Here is a 17832-nt window from a genome sequence, read left to right on the forward strand (position 1 = left end):
TTTCTCCTTGGATTTATCTTGTATGGGACTCTCTGCACTTCCTGGACTTGATTAACTCTTTCCTTTCCCACATTAGGGAAGTTTTCAACTATAATCTCTTCAAATATTTTCTCAGTCCCTTTATTTTCCTCTTCTTCTTCTGAGACCCCTGTAATTTGAATCCTGGTGCATTTAATGTTGTCCCAGAAGTCTCTGAAGACTGTCTTCAATTCTTTTTATTCTTTTTTCTTTATTCTGCTCTGCAGTAGTTATTTGCACTATTTTATCTTCTAGGTCACTTATCTGTTCTTCTGCCTCAGTTAATCTGCTATTGATCCCTTCTAGAGATTTTTAAATTTCATTTAATGTGTTGTTCATCATTGTTTGTTTGCTATTTAGTTCTTCTAGCTCCTTGCTAAATGTTTCTTGTATTTTCTCCATTGTATTTCCAAGATTTTGGATCATGTTTACTATCATTACTCTCAACTCTTTTTCAGGTAGACTGCCAATTTTCTCTTCATTTGTTAGGTCTGGTGGGTTTTTACCTTGCTCCTTCATCTGCTGTGTGTTTCTTTGTCTTCTTACTTTGCTTAACTTACTGTGTTTGGGGTCTCCTTTTTGCAGGCTGCTGGTTTGTAGTTCCCGTTGTTTTTGGTGTCTGCCCCCAGTGGGTAAAGTTGGTTCAGTGGGTTGTGTGGGCTTCCTGTTGGAGGAGACTAGTGTCTGTGTTCTGGTGGATGAGGCTGGGTCTTGTCTTTCTGGTGGCCAGGACCATGTCCGGTGGTGTGTTTTGGATGTCTGTGAACTTGTTATGATTTTAGGCAGCCTCTCTGCTAGTGGGTGAGGTTTTGTTCCTGTTTTGCTAGTTGTTTGGCCTAGGGTATCCAGCACTGTAGGTTGCTGGTTGTTGAGTGGAGGTGGGTCTTAGAGTTGAGATGGAGATCTCTGGGAGGGCTTCTGCCATTTGATATTACATGGAGCCAGGAGGTCTCTGGTGGACCAATGTCCTGATCTCAGCTCTCCCACCTTAGAGGCACAAGCCTGATACCAGGCCATAGCACCAAGACCCTGTCAGCCACACAGAAAAAGAGAAAAGGAAATATATATATATATCATTGCTCCCAAAGTCCACCAAGCTCAATTTTGGGCTGATTCTTTGTCTCTTCAGGTATTCCAAAGATGCAGGGCACATCAAGTTGATTTTGGAGATTTAATCTGCTGCTCTTGAGGCTGCTGGGAGAGATTTCCCTTTCTCTTCTTTGTTTGCACAGCTCCTGCGGTTCAGCTTTGGATTTGGCCCCACATCTGTGTGTAGGTCGCCTGAGGGCATCTGTTCTTTGCTCAGACAGGATGGGGTTAATGGAGCAGCTGATTTGGGGGCTGTGGCTCACTCAGGCCTCGTGGAGGGAGGGGTACAGAATGCGGGGAGATCCTGCAGTGGCAGAGGCCAGCGTGAGTTGCACCAACCTGCTGTGCACTGTGTGTTCTCCCGGGGGAGTTTTCCTGGATCATGGGACCCTGGCAGTGGCAGGCTGCACAGGGTCCCGGGAGGGGAGGCATGGATAGTGTCCTGTGCTTGCACACAGGCTTCTTGGTGGCTGCAGCAGCAGCCTTAGCGTTTCATGCCCATCTATGGTGTCCGCGCTAATAGCTGCGGATCGCGCCCGTCTCTGGAGCTCGTTTAGGTGGTGCTCTGAATCCCCTCTCCTCACGCACCCCGAAACAATGGTCTCCGCCTCGTAGGCAGGTCCAGACTTTTTCCCAGTCTCTCTCCTGGCTATCTGTGGTGCACTAGCCCCCTTCAGGCTGTGTTCATGCAGCCAACCCCAGTCTTCTGCCTGGGATCCGACCTCTGAAGCCTGAGCCTCAGCTCCCAGCCCCCGCCCGCCCCGGTGTGTGAGCAGATAAGCCTCTCGGGCTGGTGAGTGCCGGTCGGCACCGACCCTCTGTGCGGGAATCTCTCCCCTTTGCCCTCTGCACCCCTGTTGCTGTGCTCTCCTCCGGGGCTCCGAAACATTCCCCCTCCGCCACCCGCAGTCTCCATCCGCGAAGGGGCTTCCTAGTGTGTGGAAACCTTTCCTCCTTCACAGCTCCCTCCCACTGGTGCAGGTCCCGTCCCTATCCTTTTGTCTCTGTTTTTTCTGTTTTTCTTTTGCCCTACCCAGGTACGTGGGGAGTTTCTTGCTTTTTAGGAGGTCTGAGGTCTTCTGCCAGCGTTCAGTAGGTGTTCTTAAGGAGTTGTTCCTCATGTAGTTGTATTTCTGATGTATTTGTCGGGAGGAAGGTGATCTCCATGTCTTACTCTTCTGCCATCTTGAAGGTCCCCCTGCAGTGATCACACTCCAGCTACAGAAGCCATATTCCTGTGTGTTCCACGCAATTTCTTTTCAGAAAACACTTTCAAACATTGTAGGTCAAGAGCATCTTTTGCAAATATATTTCTTAAATTAAACTCATACTCCTCTTTTGGCCTTCATGATGACCACTGATAAATTTAGATTAAAATCCTTTCAAGGTAACAAGTGAAATAAGATGGTCACAGGACAGGTGTAACTGTTTCATGCTTTTTCAATATCTGGTAAATATATATTAATATACACAGTCAAATTACTTTTGCAAAGAAAGTATTTTATTTTTATAGACAGATTATGGGGGTTGAGCTAAATGAAGTGTTACTTGGGTCCATTACATTTTTATTAAAGAAGATTCACTTAAATTCTGGGCTCCAAATAAAAATATCAAAAGATGTCTCCTAGGATTTTTAGGTACAAAATAAACACAGCCTTTACACAAAAGCTACCTCAGAGCTATGAAGAATCTGCTTTGTCTGCCTTTCTATGTACGATTACAGTCATTGAGAGGTTTTGACTGATTCTCTGACATTAGACAAGACTAGAACATTGGAATAGATGTGCTCTTTCGTCTCTAATATGATTTCTCAGAGAAGAGAAAATAAGTAAATCACAAGACTAAACAATGGACACAAGATTTGCAGAATTCTGAATGTAGATATGGCTTCAGAAAGAATGGCTTCAGGTTAAGTACACATCTGACTAAAAGCATATGTGATATTTCTATATGATTCTAAGCCAAATGATTCCTTTATCATTGTTATAAATAATTCACTGGTAACTTTTCTTCCAAATTTGAAGTACAGATTCTCCATGCTAGCTAACTAGTTATAATAATGGAAAAAAACCCCAACAAAAACAATGAACTTGCTAATGTTGGGGGTGGGGAGTGGAAGCAATAACCAGAAGCATTATTTCCTGTATGAAATATATCATTTTTATCACAGAGTATACAAATGGTAGCAACATGGACCCAGCATAATAATATTAAATCCATTGTCATTCTAGCTGTCTTTGTCTTCAAGAGTAAGCAAATGAATTCTCAACATTTCATCTCAAGCTACTCTTAGGTTATTACATTTGAGGCAAAATAATGTTGCAAATAAAGCATTTAAAATTCTTGAATGTAAATGAGGTAGAAACCTAATGCCTTTTAAAAATAGAGTACATAATAGACAAGAAGACAAGGATACAATTATTTTATTAGTTCAATTAAAATGAATAAAATGGAAAGATACAAATAACTAAGAAATTAAGTACAAATCACTAAGAAATTAATTGTGTTATAAAGAATTCAACAAAATAGACTTGAATTTAAGCACAAGTTTTGTAAACTTACAGATTACTATTTGAGTTAAGCATTAAGAATAAAAATTAAAGCTTTTTAGTTCTGCAGATTAAATTTGAAAGTAGGCTGTCTTGCTAGTATTAAAATAAACTTGTTTCTTAAAACTTGCTTTATTGGATTACATCAGAAGCAGAGCCTTCCTCCTTGAGGGAGGATAAATTTCTTCTTGGGCCCATCAGAATGAAGCTTTCACTGTTCTGCCCTTCAGAGGCTGGGGTGGTCGGTTGTTGTGCTTAATGGGGACTTCTTTATCACCTTCGACATTTGATAGAAGACTGCGGAACTGTGCCAGCTTGGAGGGAGGATAAAATATTTAAATAGTCAAAAGCTATTAAATTTACACAGAACACTTTTCTTCTAGTATAATTGATGCACTGATATTTAGAAAATCAGGTTGAAGACTGCAGTGGTTTCACAGATACGAAGGGAGGAAGCCAAAAATTCCTTCACATTTCTTTGCACTAGGCATTTGGCTTAAATTATCGATGATTGACTGGATTAGAATACCAGCTTTCTCACTCTTGGGTAAGAGACTTACCTGCTTGGTGCCTCAGTTTCCATATAGTACTATTTCATTGCATTGTTGTGAAGACTAAATGGGTCAATACATGTAAAGTTCTTAGAATGGTGTTTGGCATATGGCATATGCTCAAGAAGTGTTAGTTACCAATAGGTCACACCGCCTGCCCTAAAGGCTTGTTATGAGAATTGACTGACAAAACGTACATAAGTAACCTAATAAAAGTAGTTGCTCAATCATTGGTAGTTACTATTTTCATAATTATAAACAATAATTAATGAGATATTTTGTTGAATATTTACGAGCTTAAGTTTCAAAAAAGAACAAAAACCCATGTCAGCTATCAAAATATGCCACTTGAGAGTCACAATTCCCCAAAGTCTTAATAGTACTTCTAGTGCCATTTTTTTCTTGTTTTTGAAACTCTTAGGAAGATATTTAACAAAGTTGGATTTTTACTTATTAAGGCAAAAAGAATAGCAAGAGTTCTGAATCTCATATATTTTTTCTACATAAAGTAAAAAAAGTGTTTATAAATACACTTTTATTTTTGATTATTCAATAGACCTTATGTCACAAATAAATCTTTTTCAGTTGGAAGGGAAAATGAACTCTTCAAAATCTAATTGAAATAATAATTTCCCCCAATAATACTATGAATTGAAATGGTATTCCTGCTTTGCACTTCTAATGCTCACTCATTCACCTTTGATACTTTACCTGTTCTGAACTAATACTGATGTTTCCCTTAAAGATGATCCAGATTATACTCTCATAAAGAGGGGGATGAGTCAGAGAGCCATGGTAGGTCCAGTAATCCCAGGATGAAGGAAGGAGAACAGAGGGGTCAAAATTTGTGAATGGGGCTTTTTTGCCCTGAAAGAAAAACAAAAGTAATATATTATTATATCATGATATAAACTATTTGCATCATTACATATATGACATATATGTTATATTATTTGGTAGATAGATCTTAGCTAAGAATTTAATCAATTTTTCTACTATATAGTATTTCATGACTGGTGTGTTTGTGGATATAAACAATAAAAGTAATAGAAGATTGAAAATATGCTACACTGGAATTTTGACTGAGCAATCTTCCTCCTTCTTCATTTGGTTGAAGATAAGCAAAGATTTAAGAAGTTTTTATTATCTGTATTCTTTAAAAAGATAGTTAATTTCCAGTATAAAACATTTATTGCTTCTCTAGGAATGATACCAGATACTGTTCCAGTGGTAAAGATCTTTATTGACATGTATATTGGTATGTTTTATCTTCATTCTATTTATTCCTATTTTCTTTTCTGATTGGTTATATTGGTGTATAGAAAATGAATTGATATTTGTATGCTAATATTTTATGTAGTCAACTTTATTAAACTTGTGTATTAATTCTGTTTTTTACCTGTTTGATTTGTATTTTCCAGGTCGATGCCAATGATTATATCCTCTGCACTTGAGGATAGATTTGTCTTTGTTTCCCTAATATTTATCCAAAAATGTACTCTTATTTCTTTCCTTTCTTTATTACATTGATTAGGACATTTATTGTAATGGTCAGTTGTGGTGGTCACAGTTGACACCCTGGTCTTTTTCTTGATTGAATTTGAAAGGCTTCAAATATTTCACTACTAAGTTTGATGTTTGATCCAAGTTGGTATGTGATATTCTTTCTTAAGCTCAATAAGTTTTCAGAGACTTTTCTTTCTTTTTTTTATCTTCAGGAATTGGCATTGAATTTTTATCAAATGCTTTTCAAGCATCTAACAAGTTTGTAATATGGTTTTTCATCTTTAATTTGTTACTGTAATGACTTATATTGGAAGATAGTCTAATATCAAACTATCCTTGCATCCTGGGGATAAAGTCTACTAGTTTGGAAACATTACTCTTTTAATATACTGTTGAATATGATTTGCTGTAATTGATTTTAATATTTATTTTAGCTATATTCCTAAGAACGATTAGCCTATGATTTCCTTTTTGTGGTGTTCTTACCCAGTTTGGGTATTAGGTTTCATTGAATTAAATCAAAATAAAGTTTTCTGTCCCCTCATCTGAGCAGTTTAGTTAACAGTGGCATGATTGTTTCTTAAAAGTTGTGTAACACTTCCCCATAAAGTGGTCTGGGCCCAGAGTTTTCTTTCACTAGATACGATTTTTACTATTTTTTCAATTTCTTTTTAGATTCTTGATCTGTTTAGGCTTTCACATTTTGAGTCAGTTTCTCTGCATTTTCCTAGAAATGCATCCTTTTAATCTAAATTTTCAAATTTACTGGTATAGTATTATACAGCTGACCCTTGAACAATGTGGGGGTTAGAAGTGTTGAACCAGGAGTGCTGAACCCCTGCACAGTCAAAAATCCACATATAACTTTATGGTCATCCCTCATAACCACAGTTGTGCATCAGCAGATTCAATTAAGTGCCAATTTTGTAGTGCTATAGCATGTATTTATCAAAAAAAAAAAATCCATGAATAAGTGGACCTGTGCAGTTCAAACCCATGTTGTTCAAGGGTCAAGTGTACAAATTTTTCTCTTTTAAAACTTTTTACCACATCTTTAATTATGACCCAATTCCTTAATTCTAATAAATTTTTTGTATGTGTACCTTTTTTTCCATCATCAAACTTGCCAAAAGTGTGTTTTTTGGTTGTTTTTATCCAAAGAATCAGCTTTTCATTTTAGTAATAAAATTTTACCTTGTATATATTCATTTTCTTTCTTATTTTATTAATGTTTTGCTTCATCTTCATTAATTATTTCCTTCTATTTTCTTTTCATATATTATTTTTTATATTCCTGAGTTGAGTGCTTATTTATCTTCAGACTTTCCACTTTATAATATATCCATTTGAAGATTAATTTTTTTAGACTCAACATGAACTAGATTTATTTTATATAAAAATACAATGAAAGAAAATGACATATCTCTGACATATGATTTAACTATTTGCTATTAAAACAGTAAAGCTAAGGTTAAATATATCATAAAATCCATCTTTTTTTCTTTTTTTTTTTAAGCTGACAGGGGGAATCATGGTTATCAGACACTGCATATTAAAGGGATTTTAAAACAATACACTTAACTTCTGTATTTTTGTATTGATAAAAAATAAAGATATCTTTCCCCATGATGTAAAAAATTCACACTTTAGTTGATTATAGTTTTTAAACAAATTTGAACAGCTATGAAACCCATTCTTCTACAGGCTTCATCCTGCCAAAATAGATGACCAATAACTATGAAAAACAAAACTAAAATAAAACAAATATCTGAGTCAGAGACCTTTTCAGAAGCAAGGAACATCTAAGTAGTACCTTGATTTTCAGATTGGTAGTTTGTGCTTCGGCCTTCCTACTCCTCACATCAAATATACAATTGAATGACTTCTGTAGTTCTGCGGATTCTTGTTCTCTGATTTAAACTAACTTAATTAGTCTATTTACCTTAGTTTTAACTGCTTTTAGGGCATCAAGTACTTTCTGCAGGTTTGGGTTGGCCTGACCCACCTGGAGATTAAAAAAAGTAAAGTGTGAGATAAAAATTGTTATCAAGTCAAATCCTATTTAGTTAAGTTTTTTCAATTAAAAACAGTAACTGAAGAAAAAATATGCAAGCCAAAATATAGGAATTTAACAAAACTGTAATACAAAAACAAACCTCCTACTATATGTTCTATTAATTATAATTAGTACAATGAATGTCATGTTGTTAGTGTTCAATAAAGGTTAACTAGAATCACTATAATTCCAAAAGTTAGTCACCCAAATATACCCACTTTAATAACTTCCCTATAGAACTTTTCAGGGACTCTCCTACAGAGGATGTGAACAAATCTTCCATTTTAAATATCAGTTGAACTTTATGGGACAAAAATCCTCTTAATATATTTTTCTTATGAAACATTAAACTGATAAACTCCTGACTCTATGAGGTAGGAAGTTTAGAAGAAAGGGACTTTGGAAGAGCTGAAAAAAAAAATTAGCTTCACCTTCAACACCTTCTCATTTCATCTCTACCTGAAATTTATTTCTCTCTTCAAGTGGGAAAAGCCAAGAGAAAACAAACTAAAATACACTAGGGAACTGTTCATTCATCTGTGGTCAGCCATTAGTAGAAGGGGAACTTTCCAAAAAAAAAAAGGACTCAAATATTCTTTTGTCTTATTTCATCCTATTTTGAGGTCTGATTGGTAAGAAATAGTTTTAGCAGAGCTCTGTAACTCTCTATAACTCACCTTCATCAAAACACCAATAAGTGCCAAACCATCAGCCTGTGAGGCAGCTTCAGCAAAGCTGGAGTACTTCGCAGAATTCCAGTGAACTATATGAAGCTAAAAATGACAATGTGGTTGAGTAGTTATTTATACCATTGTGAAAGTAAAAAGTAAGTTAGACATTAACTTGTTAATATATAAAGATATATCTTGGCTTTGATAGATAAAACTTATGTGACCCTTCATCCAGGGCATGGAAAGGGCTATGTTCTCACTCTTAAGAAAAGTTATCTGTGTGCTGAACAGAGTGGGCAAGTGCAAATACTGGAACCAGTAAGTAAAATGTCTTTTCTCACAATATCATAACTATTCAATATTACTCCTTTTTTAAAAAAAAACTTTGGTATAAGAAGATCAGGAATTCTGGCTAACTAGTTTGGGGACAAAAACTTAATTTTCTCTCACTTGAGGTACTTAGTAACTTTATGAGAAGGGGTTCCTGAAGTATCTGGAGTCTTGGCCAAGGACAGATTCTCTTGAGCATATCCAGACACATCTCAAGCCAACATCTCCAGCTTAACCTCTCTGTGGAACTCTAGACTTGTATACCCAAGTATGTGTGTATGTCTTCTTGATACTTTCTTGATATCTCCACATGGATGTTTAATATGAATCTCAAACTTAATATGGCCAAACTAGAACTCTTGACTTCTTCCTTGCCAGACCTGTTTCATTTTCCCTTCTTAGGAAAAGGCACCACCTTCCATCTAATTGCTCAACCAAAAAATACAACAGTTGTCATTAATTTCTTACTTTTCTCCATTTATCAACATCCATCTTTCAGCACATCTCATAGATTATACCCCTTCACTTGGTTTACAACTTTGAGTCTTTTCATTAGCTGCTGATTTTCTCTGGGGTGTCCTTCCCCATAATCTTTCAACAGCAGTATTTTGACTTGAATTAAGGCTGAACTCAAATGCCAGTTCTGAAAAAATCCTTTCCTGACCACCCAATGTAAAGTGATCATCTGGTCACTTGTATCACTCTAAATCAAACCAATTCTCTCCATGTCATGTATACCTTCCCTTCCCTTCCCTTTCTTTCCCTTCCCTTCCCTTCTCCTCCCTTCCCTTCTCTTGCTTCCCCTCCCTTGCCCTCTCTTCCCCTGCCCTCCCCGCCCCTCCCCTCTTTCCCTCTTCTTTGTCTCTTCTCTCTCTCTTTCTCCCCATGTCTCCCTCTCTCCTGCTGTCCCTTCCATCCTCCATCCCACCATCTGTCATATGTTGAACTTTGTGGCTAAGTGCCTGTCATCTCTACCCTGGATTAATTTTATTTTTCTCAAATTAAATGAGAGAATCACCAGTTTATATTTCTTAAATACAACCAAATGTCCTCCCCCAAAGATGCTACTAATACTAATTTAGGCTTTCAGCCCATTTGATTTTAGTCCACCTTCAATTTTATGAAGGAGAAATAGGAAAAATACATTTAATGGATTTCTGCAACATTGAAAGTTATTAGCCTGGCTTTACAATGTAACATAAAGTAAGTTATATTTGTATACTATTCCCAAATCCTCTATTAAAATGAAAAATGCATAACCCTGTACCTAACAATCCCTTTTATGAAAATCTGCCCTACATAATTGCTTTCACTAGGGTGTAAGATACATGTACAGATGTATTTATTGCAGCATTTTTTTTTTTTGGTAAAAGCAAAAAGAACAGAACAAAAAGGAAAAGGCATTGTAATTGTCCATATGTAGGGCTCAGCTAATAAATTCTAACATGCATACACTGAAATATTGTACAGACAGTAAAAGAAGAGGTGCAATTAAACCTACGGACTTGAAAAAATGATCATGATAAATTGGTAAGTGAAAAAAAAGCATGTTGGAAATCTATATGTATTATGAACTCATTTTATAAAAGTAATATAAAAAAGCCAACCAGTCTATATTGGTACAAATGTATTGTATATTCATACATATGAAGAGCAAAAGTTCTTTGTTTTTAGTCTCCCATACCCTCTGTTGACAGTTTGATGCAAATGTTCTTTATTTTTCCATGGATATACAGACAGAATGTCTTGAATTGGATCACAAACTTCCATGTGGGGGTGAATCAAGAGGCCAGAGGGTAGTGGCCTGAGCCAGGGAACCTCAAACCCTCATCTAGAGTATGCTACTCTGTGATGACTCCTGTGATTAAACTTGCACTCTTAGTAGAGTCTTACTGAAGTGTTCCAGCCTAGCTACACCTATGCTACTGGTGTGTCCAAACTTGAACATTTAAATAAGAAGAGAATGATGGTGTGTTCCATTTGGGGGTTGGAGTTTTAAAAGGACAGCAGCATTTCCCCTTGAGGCTAGCCTGACATCAAGATAACTTTTCAAGGCATTCTGAAATGAAAGAGTATTCTGGGGTTCATGAGTCTGACTCCAAGTTCACCTGCCTCTTTCACATGAAAATTTCCCTCTATTGCCAAACACAGTGTGTCTGTATTTTATTTTAATGGAACCTGGGAGTGCTTTTCAGGGACCAGAATGCTCATTCCTTTGGAGCCATTATAAGGGAGTCTTATGTTATAAGGGAGCTGCTTCTGGGAGGACTCTCAGTGTAGTTCTCGCTCACTCGTTAAGCTACCTTACCTCTGCAGAATATTTGACTCCATCCACCAAGTGCTCAGAACCATAGTCATCTTTGACACCCCAGTGAAAATGGAACTGATGGAGCCTATAGCTTTCAGAGAGAGGACCGCCTTTCAGCACTAGAAGAAAAAGGAAATTACTGTTAGTGTTACAATCATAAACTCCAGCTTATCTTTGCATTTAATATAAACTAACATTAAATTGGATTGAGTAGAAATGAAAACAAACAGTAGCACCAAAGTTTTCATCTTGTTGGTTTTTTCCCTCACATCCACAATGATGGTCTTCGTATATATGGTGCACCCTACGATAGTGCATTAATTATATATAATTCTCAGCACATGAGCTGTAATTTTACCTTTTTCTGCCTTCAAGAAAGCATATTGGAAAATGAGTGAATTATATGATTACAGGGCTTTCCTTGAATCTGCTTTAATTTGCAAGTTCATTCATTCATTCTTTTAACAAAGACAGTAGTGGGCAGTATGCATCAAGATCTTTAGTAATTTATTTTTAGTAACAAATTACTCAACACATACCTTGTAACTGATCAGGACACAAGAGGGTATCTTGACAGCTTTGTTGAGAATCCCTAGCCAGGGACCAAAAGAATATTCCAGCAGAACAGTAAGGTCACTTTTAAAATTCTAACATTGAATGACCATGTTTCTTTAGAGAGTCTATCCAATCATACGATTAATAAAACACACATAATACCAGACCTAATCCTAACAATGGACATAGCTGCAAGGTGTCTAAAATTTAGGCTCATAACCTTGTAGGAAAGTGCTAAAACAAATTTTGCCTTTTGTCAGTAGAGTTGTTTTATGGAATTGTCATTTAATAAATTATTCAGTAAACAGTTTTGAAAATTTTACTATGTGCTAGATTCTGGGATATGAAGATAAAAATTCAGTCACTATGGCCTAGTAAGGAGAGGGGAATATAGACAAGTATACTTATGCACAGAATTGTTCCATACAAGATGCACACAAGACCATTTTCTTGCTGGCACTTCACAGTTACGGACCCATTTTTCTGGTCACACAAATAAATATATTCTTCACCTCTGTTTTTCTTCCCTACTAGGCTCCTCCACCCTCATCTCGATTAGAAAATATTTGCCTTTTCAGTTTTTATATTCATGATGGTCCATCGACCTTTTTGAAAAGCTACTGTTTATTCAGAGGGTGTGAAGTGAGCAAAAAGACATTGGAAACAAGAAGAAATGGAATAGTGTCCCTGAAAAGGAGAGGGACTGAAAAAAGACAGATCTGGGAGTCCCCAAAATCATCTTTACCACTTGTAAATTTTCTAGATATTCAAGATGCCTCACCAGATTCCAGCAACGTTACACATGTGCACAAAAGACTGCAGATGGTCTTTTGTGTTTCTTAAAGCCCTATTGTTTTAATTTCCCCAGTAAAGTCGAAGAAAAATTAGAAGGGTCTTTTGGCTCACCTGATCGATTATCATCGTCCACAAAGTTTATGTGGAAGGAATGTCCCACATTGACGATTTCTTTGGCTGTGTCTGGACTGTAGGAGACACTGATAGGTTTGAGAGAGGCATCATGTTTGGTTTCACTGGTTTTGATGTCGATGGGAGATTGGTTATTTCCATTTGCGATGGGGTACAGCTTGCCCCACTGTTCAGGACCTACCAGGACAAACATACACTTACAATCAAAACTTGATCAAATCCAATGTTTTAGGAATATAACTTTGTTTATTAGATTAGGATTTACTGAGGATCTTAAATGATATTCTGTTTAACTTAATGGAAATTCAGTGTTTGAGAATGCCCCTTTTCTATGCTATACTATAAAATGGTGTATTTGTCAATACAAATAATATGCTCATAGTCTGTGGGATCAGACTATACATATTTTAACGTTATAGCAATAGATTTCTAATGTACACATATGGAGAGAGAGACAGAGGGAGAGAGAGGAAGAGAGACAGAATTCATTTTGTAGACAACAATGACCCAAAGGACAACTGCTAAGAATACATGCAGAGCTATTATAATTCAAAGTCAGGCAAACCAAACAATTAATCTATGACTACATAGGTACTTTAAGTGCTCAATATCTCTTTTATTGGAAAAGGAAAGAGGCTGTTATTTGATCTACATGAACAGAAGAATGTTTACCATTTTCACCATCATATCCCCAGTCAGGACTTGCCATTATCTTCCACTTAGTTTTCTTTTTCTGAAAACAAAGATAATACCTGAAATAACTAACTGCAACTGAATGTGCAGTAGACAACTGAAACCACAATTTGTGGGTTTTTATAGAACCATCTCTGTCCTTAATAGGTTACTATTTCATCATCTCTACCTATCAGGAAGTATATGCATGTAAAAAAAAAAAGATATTGTAAAAGAAGCCCACAAGGGTAAGGTCAGTTCCAATTGTTTTATTTTCTTATATTGTAAGAGAGAAATATGGAAATCTTAGCTTTTATAAAAGCAAGCACTGTTTCTCTCATGTTAGTAGCAGATATGGCTATTATCATATATGATTCTTTGAATTTCTAACTGAAGATGACTGTGCACTTGAGATTTCCAATTTTTACCCTTGCTGGACACTTAAGCAATACTAGCAACAGTAATTTAGTAAGAAGAATAATTTGCGTGTTTACAGGCTGATCAGAACAAGTATCATGATGTTAATTTAAAATCAGGTAACAGAATCATTAATTATTTGTAATATATATTATTCATAATGGTACACTTCAAAGACACACATGATGAGAATAAAGTCCATTTTTAAAGGAGTTGGGATTCATAAATGGAGAAGATTTTATTAATATTGAAATTAAATATGTTCCAAAATTTATGTTACACATCAAATACAGGTCTACCGGAATAAAAGGCTTTCTTCTGTATAGTTCTATACAATTTATAGAGCACTTTCATATTATTTTATTTTACCATCACCACTACACTCATAAATCCTATACAGTGAGAATTATCATCTTGTGGCTGAGAGATGTTGAGGGTCTTCACCACAACTAGCAAGAAGCCAAGAAGCCAAGAAGCCAAGACTTGAGCCTCCAAGTCCAGTTGTTTTCTTTACTACACCTCTGCTGAATGCCACACTGGGTGAGCTATTAGGTGGATGATCCCTAATTCTCTTTCTATGCCCACAATTCTCTTAAGTCCAATTTAAGCTTGGACCAAGGTGAGACTTGCCACCTGTTGAGTGATGAGAAGATCTACAGGACTTTTCAAGGAGGCAAAGAAAACCAATTAGTATGTGTCAGACTGCCTAGGTCCATATTTCCAAGGCTCTAAATGTGCTCAGAGGAAACAAAATCAGAAAATATAAGCTTCCATAGTAATGACTGATTTCCATGCCTTGGTAGTCATACTTCCTTTCACACTCTGGAATTTTCTGAGTTACCTAGGCTTTCTGAAATAAGTGAATCTGGCACAATTTTTAGCAAGGCTGACCAGAGGCACATTGTTTGTCCCTTTTGGCTAATGATAGCCAACTAGCTCAGATGCAGATGGACTATGTATGGCTCTTGAACAAAGTCGGAAGAGGCCCAAGCTTCCATTCCACACTTTAGTAGGCAGAAGAAACTATTACTTAAAAGGGAACTTTTTTTAAAGGTACCATTTATTAAAGCTCCAGTATTACTCAAATGCTAGGCTAAACAGTTTATATGCAGTAATTCATTTAATTCTCACAATAACCAAATTAGGCATTAAAATGTGTATTCCACATAAGAGGAAATTGAAGGCAATTCCTCAGGGTTATGCAAAGCTTGTAAGTGGCTGCTTATATCTTACAAGCCTAGGGTTTAAACTTAGATCTGTCTAACTCCAAAGTTTGTACTCTTTCTTAACCTTCCACTATCAACAAATGCCCATTGACCTCAACTTGATTCTGTTTTCTGGAGGATTGGATTGGTTAATCTGGTCTGGTCTGGCTTAAGATGACCGGTAGTCAGACTTGACCCTTGGGCTACTTCATTCTAGACCCAGAGTCTCAGGTTGGCCAGAAGCTCATGGAGTGATAGAAACAGGCTACTCTTTGCCAGATGCCTCCTAATTGCTACTTTGTTAAAAGTAACTTTAAATCAAACTACTATATTAATCAACCTATTTGGAAAAAAGGACAACTTCCTTTTCATTACATGATTATGTGATAATTCATCACATGAATATTTTAACATACATATGGGATTGCATTTTATTTAAAGTTTTAGGCACTAAATTACCTTGAACCCTAACCATTATGACCCTTTATTCCATTATGTACCCAGGGTGTGTTTGTGTACATCTACAAGCAGAAAACTATATAGAGAAAGGATGTAAAATTTAATGAGCACCTATGGTTTAAGTCCTAACATAACACTCCTCCCATTTACTTTTATCCCTCTTTTTCTGCTTACAAACTTTGCCTCTTTCAGCTTAATATCTGTACTAAATCCAATATGTCTCACTTTGTGTTCTCTTTACTTTCACCTGTAGTCTCCTCACAGTATAATTTTCTAGGCCTGTGATCTTTGGACTGCTTTTGCATACCAAGGAGTTCAGTCTACACAGCCTCTGCTCTTCTAATCTAAACAGTTTATTCCCTAAAACCATCAAGTATATAAACACATATTGAAGAAGGCTTTTTTTTCCCCTGTTAGAATATTCCAAATAAATCCGTATGTACATGGAATTGAATCAGGAGCAAGTAGGCTGATGGAAAAACCTATAGTTTTTAAAAAAGTAATGTAAAACTACGTAAATAATTTTGATAGAGAATTGGCTAATTGGTAACTCTTAGAAGTATCAAGTTATATGCCAATTATATGTCAATAATATGGAAAAAACAATTGTAGTACTTTAAATAGAGATTTTTAAATGTTGAAAGAATGATGTGCAGAATGTTTAATTTTAATAATTACATTGGTTTAATTTGCAAATTTGATGAAAATGTATTAATGGGCTGAGGGTAGAAGGGAAAGAAAGATTTCTTCCTTTACCTTATGAAATGGAATTTTAAGAGGCCAAATATTTACTGAAAAAAATATTTAAAGATAAAATGTTAATATTATCTTGCCCTTTAACCATATGCCATAATTTTATCTCTTGACCTTCTTTCACAATACATAAAATTCTTGCAACAAACACACAAGCAAAAAGAATTATGAAAAGTGATAAAAGATTTACTATTATTATTAAGGAGAGCTATTTCACCGTGCACTCATCTAGGGGTACTGGAGAAGGCTAGAAAAGACTTTTGTTCATTGAATAATTACCATCTGTCAGATCCTTTAAAATAATGACTTAATTCAGTTCTCACAGTAGACCTAAGGGTTAGGTTAGTCTCACCCCACTTTTAAAGAGGAATAACTGAGGCTCAGAAAATTCAAGAAGAGTCAGGATTTGAATCCATTTCTGGTTACCTCTAAAACTCATAAGTGCATCCTCTTCTCTATTTTATTACACCACCATTTTAACAGGCTGTCTATAAAACATTTGCTTTAAAGTTACTTAATAGGACTTCCCTGGCAGTCCAGTGGTTGGGACTCTGCTCTCCCAATGCAGGGGCTGAGGGTTCAATCCCTGGTTGGGGAACTAAGATCCCATATGGGCCTGTGGCCAATAAAATACATACATACATACATATATAAATACATAAAGTTACTTAATAGCTTATTACATTTATTTATTGAGTAGCATCAACTAACTTTGTTGAAGATTTTTTAGTGCCCTGAAATGTTTTCAAAAAAGCAGAGACATTTTCTCAGTGTTTTACAAAATTTGAAAACCATGTTTAGCTAATTTTAAATTATATTAAGCATTTCTTATATGAATTTTTTTCCTCCTAATCTCTTAAATAAACATTTTCCTCTGATTCCTACTTCAGTCTTTTAAAACTGAAAGCATGAACTCTTATGAAGGCAAGTAAATTATGATGAGTTTCAAATTTAAATTTATAATTAAAAAATAATTCTTTGGTATGGAAGAAACTAGGAATGTGAAAGAGTGCTGTGTCTAAATATGGTAGAGATCTGCTAAATGCCACTGAAAAGAAATTCCAAAAGGCAATACAGTTCTATAATCCTTAGCATTCCATAAGGTTAGGTGGCTTCCCTGGGACCCATATTTTCCCTAAAATAAGGAAATATACATAGTGAAAATCAAGTGTCATGTTTATTAAATTTGGCATAACTCTCACTTTGCTCCCTAATTTCCCTGCTTCTCCAGAATTGATATTGTTTAGGATGACAAGAGAAAGCTTATTTCTAGTGGAGAAGTGGGTCATGGAAAATGGTTATATTATCTTGTACATTTCTGCAGTAAGACAATTGGAAATTCTGCTGAATCAGTTTAAATGGCAGGATGGTTTATCAGGATATCACAGTTATTATTTCTTCCAAACTGGTCTTTCTCTCCACTTGTAACAAGATGTCTTACCAACTTTATTCTTTCCAGTGGATGTCTTTGTCTCCATCCATACCAAGCTTGTTCCCATTTTAGTACTTCTGCACTTGCTGTCCCCTCTGTCTGGATGCCTCTGTATCTAGATCTTTACACAGGCTCACATTTCACCTCCTCTGAGACAAGTTTCCTGATGTCTAAATTTAATATATCCCTGCTTCTCAGTCCCTCTATTAATTCAGTCTGTCTTCTTTCTTTCATAGCATTTGTTGCATCCTGAAATTATTAATTTTTTTTGCATACTGAAATTCATTTATTTACTTGCTTAATATCTATAACCATCTCTATAATGACACCTGGA

General features: G+C 35.9%; 1 protein-coding gene across 4 annotated transcripts in view; it reads right to left on the minus strand.

Annotated features, from left to right (window-relative positions):
* Positions 1-3512: 3512 nt before the first annotated feature.
* CA1 (carbonic anhydrase 1) overlaps positions 3513-17832 on the minus strand; it is a 47303-nt gene continuing 32983 nt past the window's right edge. For 3 of the 4 annotated variants that reach the window (XM_033439813.2, XM_033439812.2, XM_033439816.2), the window contains 7 exons: positions 13233-13293; positions 12540-12737; positions 11079-11197; positions 8447-8542; positions 7656-7718; positions 4919-5074; positions 3513-3970 (listed from right to left, as the gene is read on the minus strand). In XM_033439813.2, the coding sequence (XP_033295704.1) occupies positions 3854-3970; positions 4919-5074; positions 7656-7718; positions 8447-8542; positions 11079-11197; positions 12540-12737; positions 13233-13269 (786 nt within the window). In that variant the 5' untranslated portion in view covers positions 13270-13293 and the 3' untranslated portion in view covers positions 3513-3853. Of the gene's footprint in view, positions 3971-4918; positions 5075-7655; positions 7719-8446; positions 8543-11078; positions 11198-12539; positions 12738-13232; positions 13294-16069; positions 16105-17832 lie in introns of those variants that run through there. The other variant, XM_033439815.1, reaches the window with a different exon arrangement.

Source organism: Orcinus orca, chromosome 17 (assembly GCF_937001465.1).
Source record: "Orcinus orca chromosome 17, mOrcOrc1.1, whole genome shotgun sequence".
NCBI classification, from domain to species: domain Eukaryota; kingdom Metazoa; phylum Chordata; class Mammalia; order Artiodactyla; family Delphinidae; genus Orcinus; species Orcinus orca.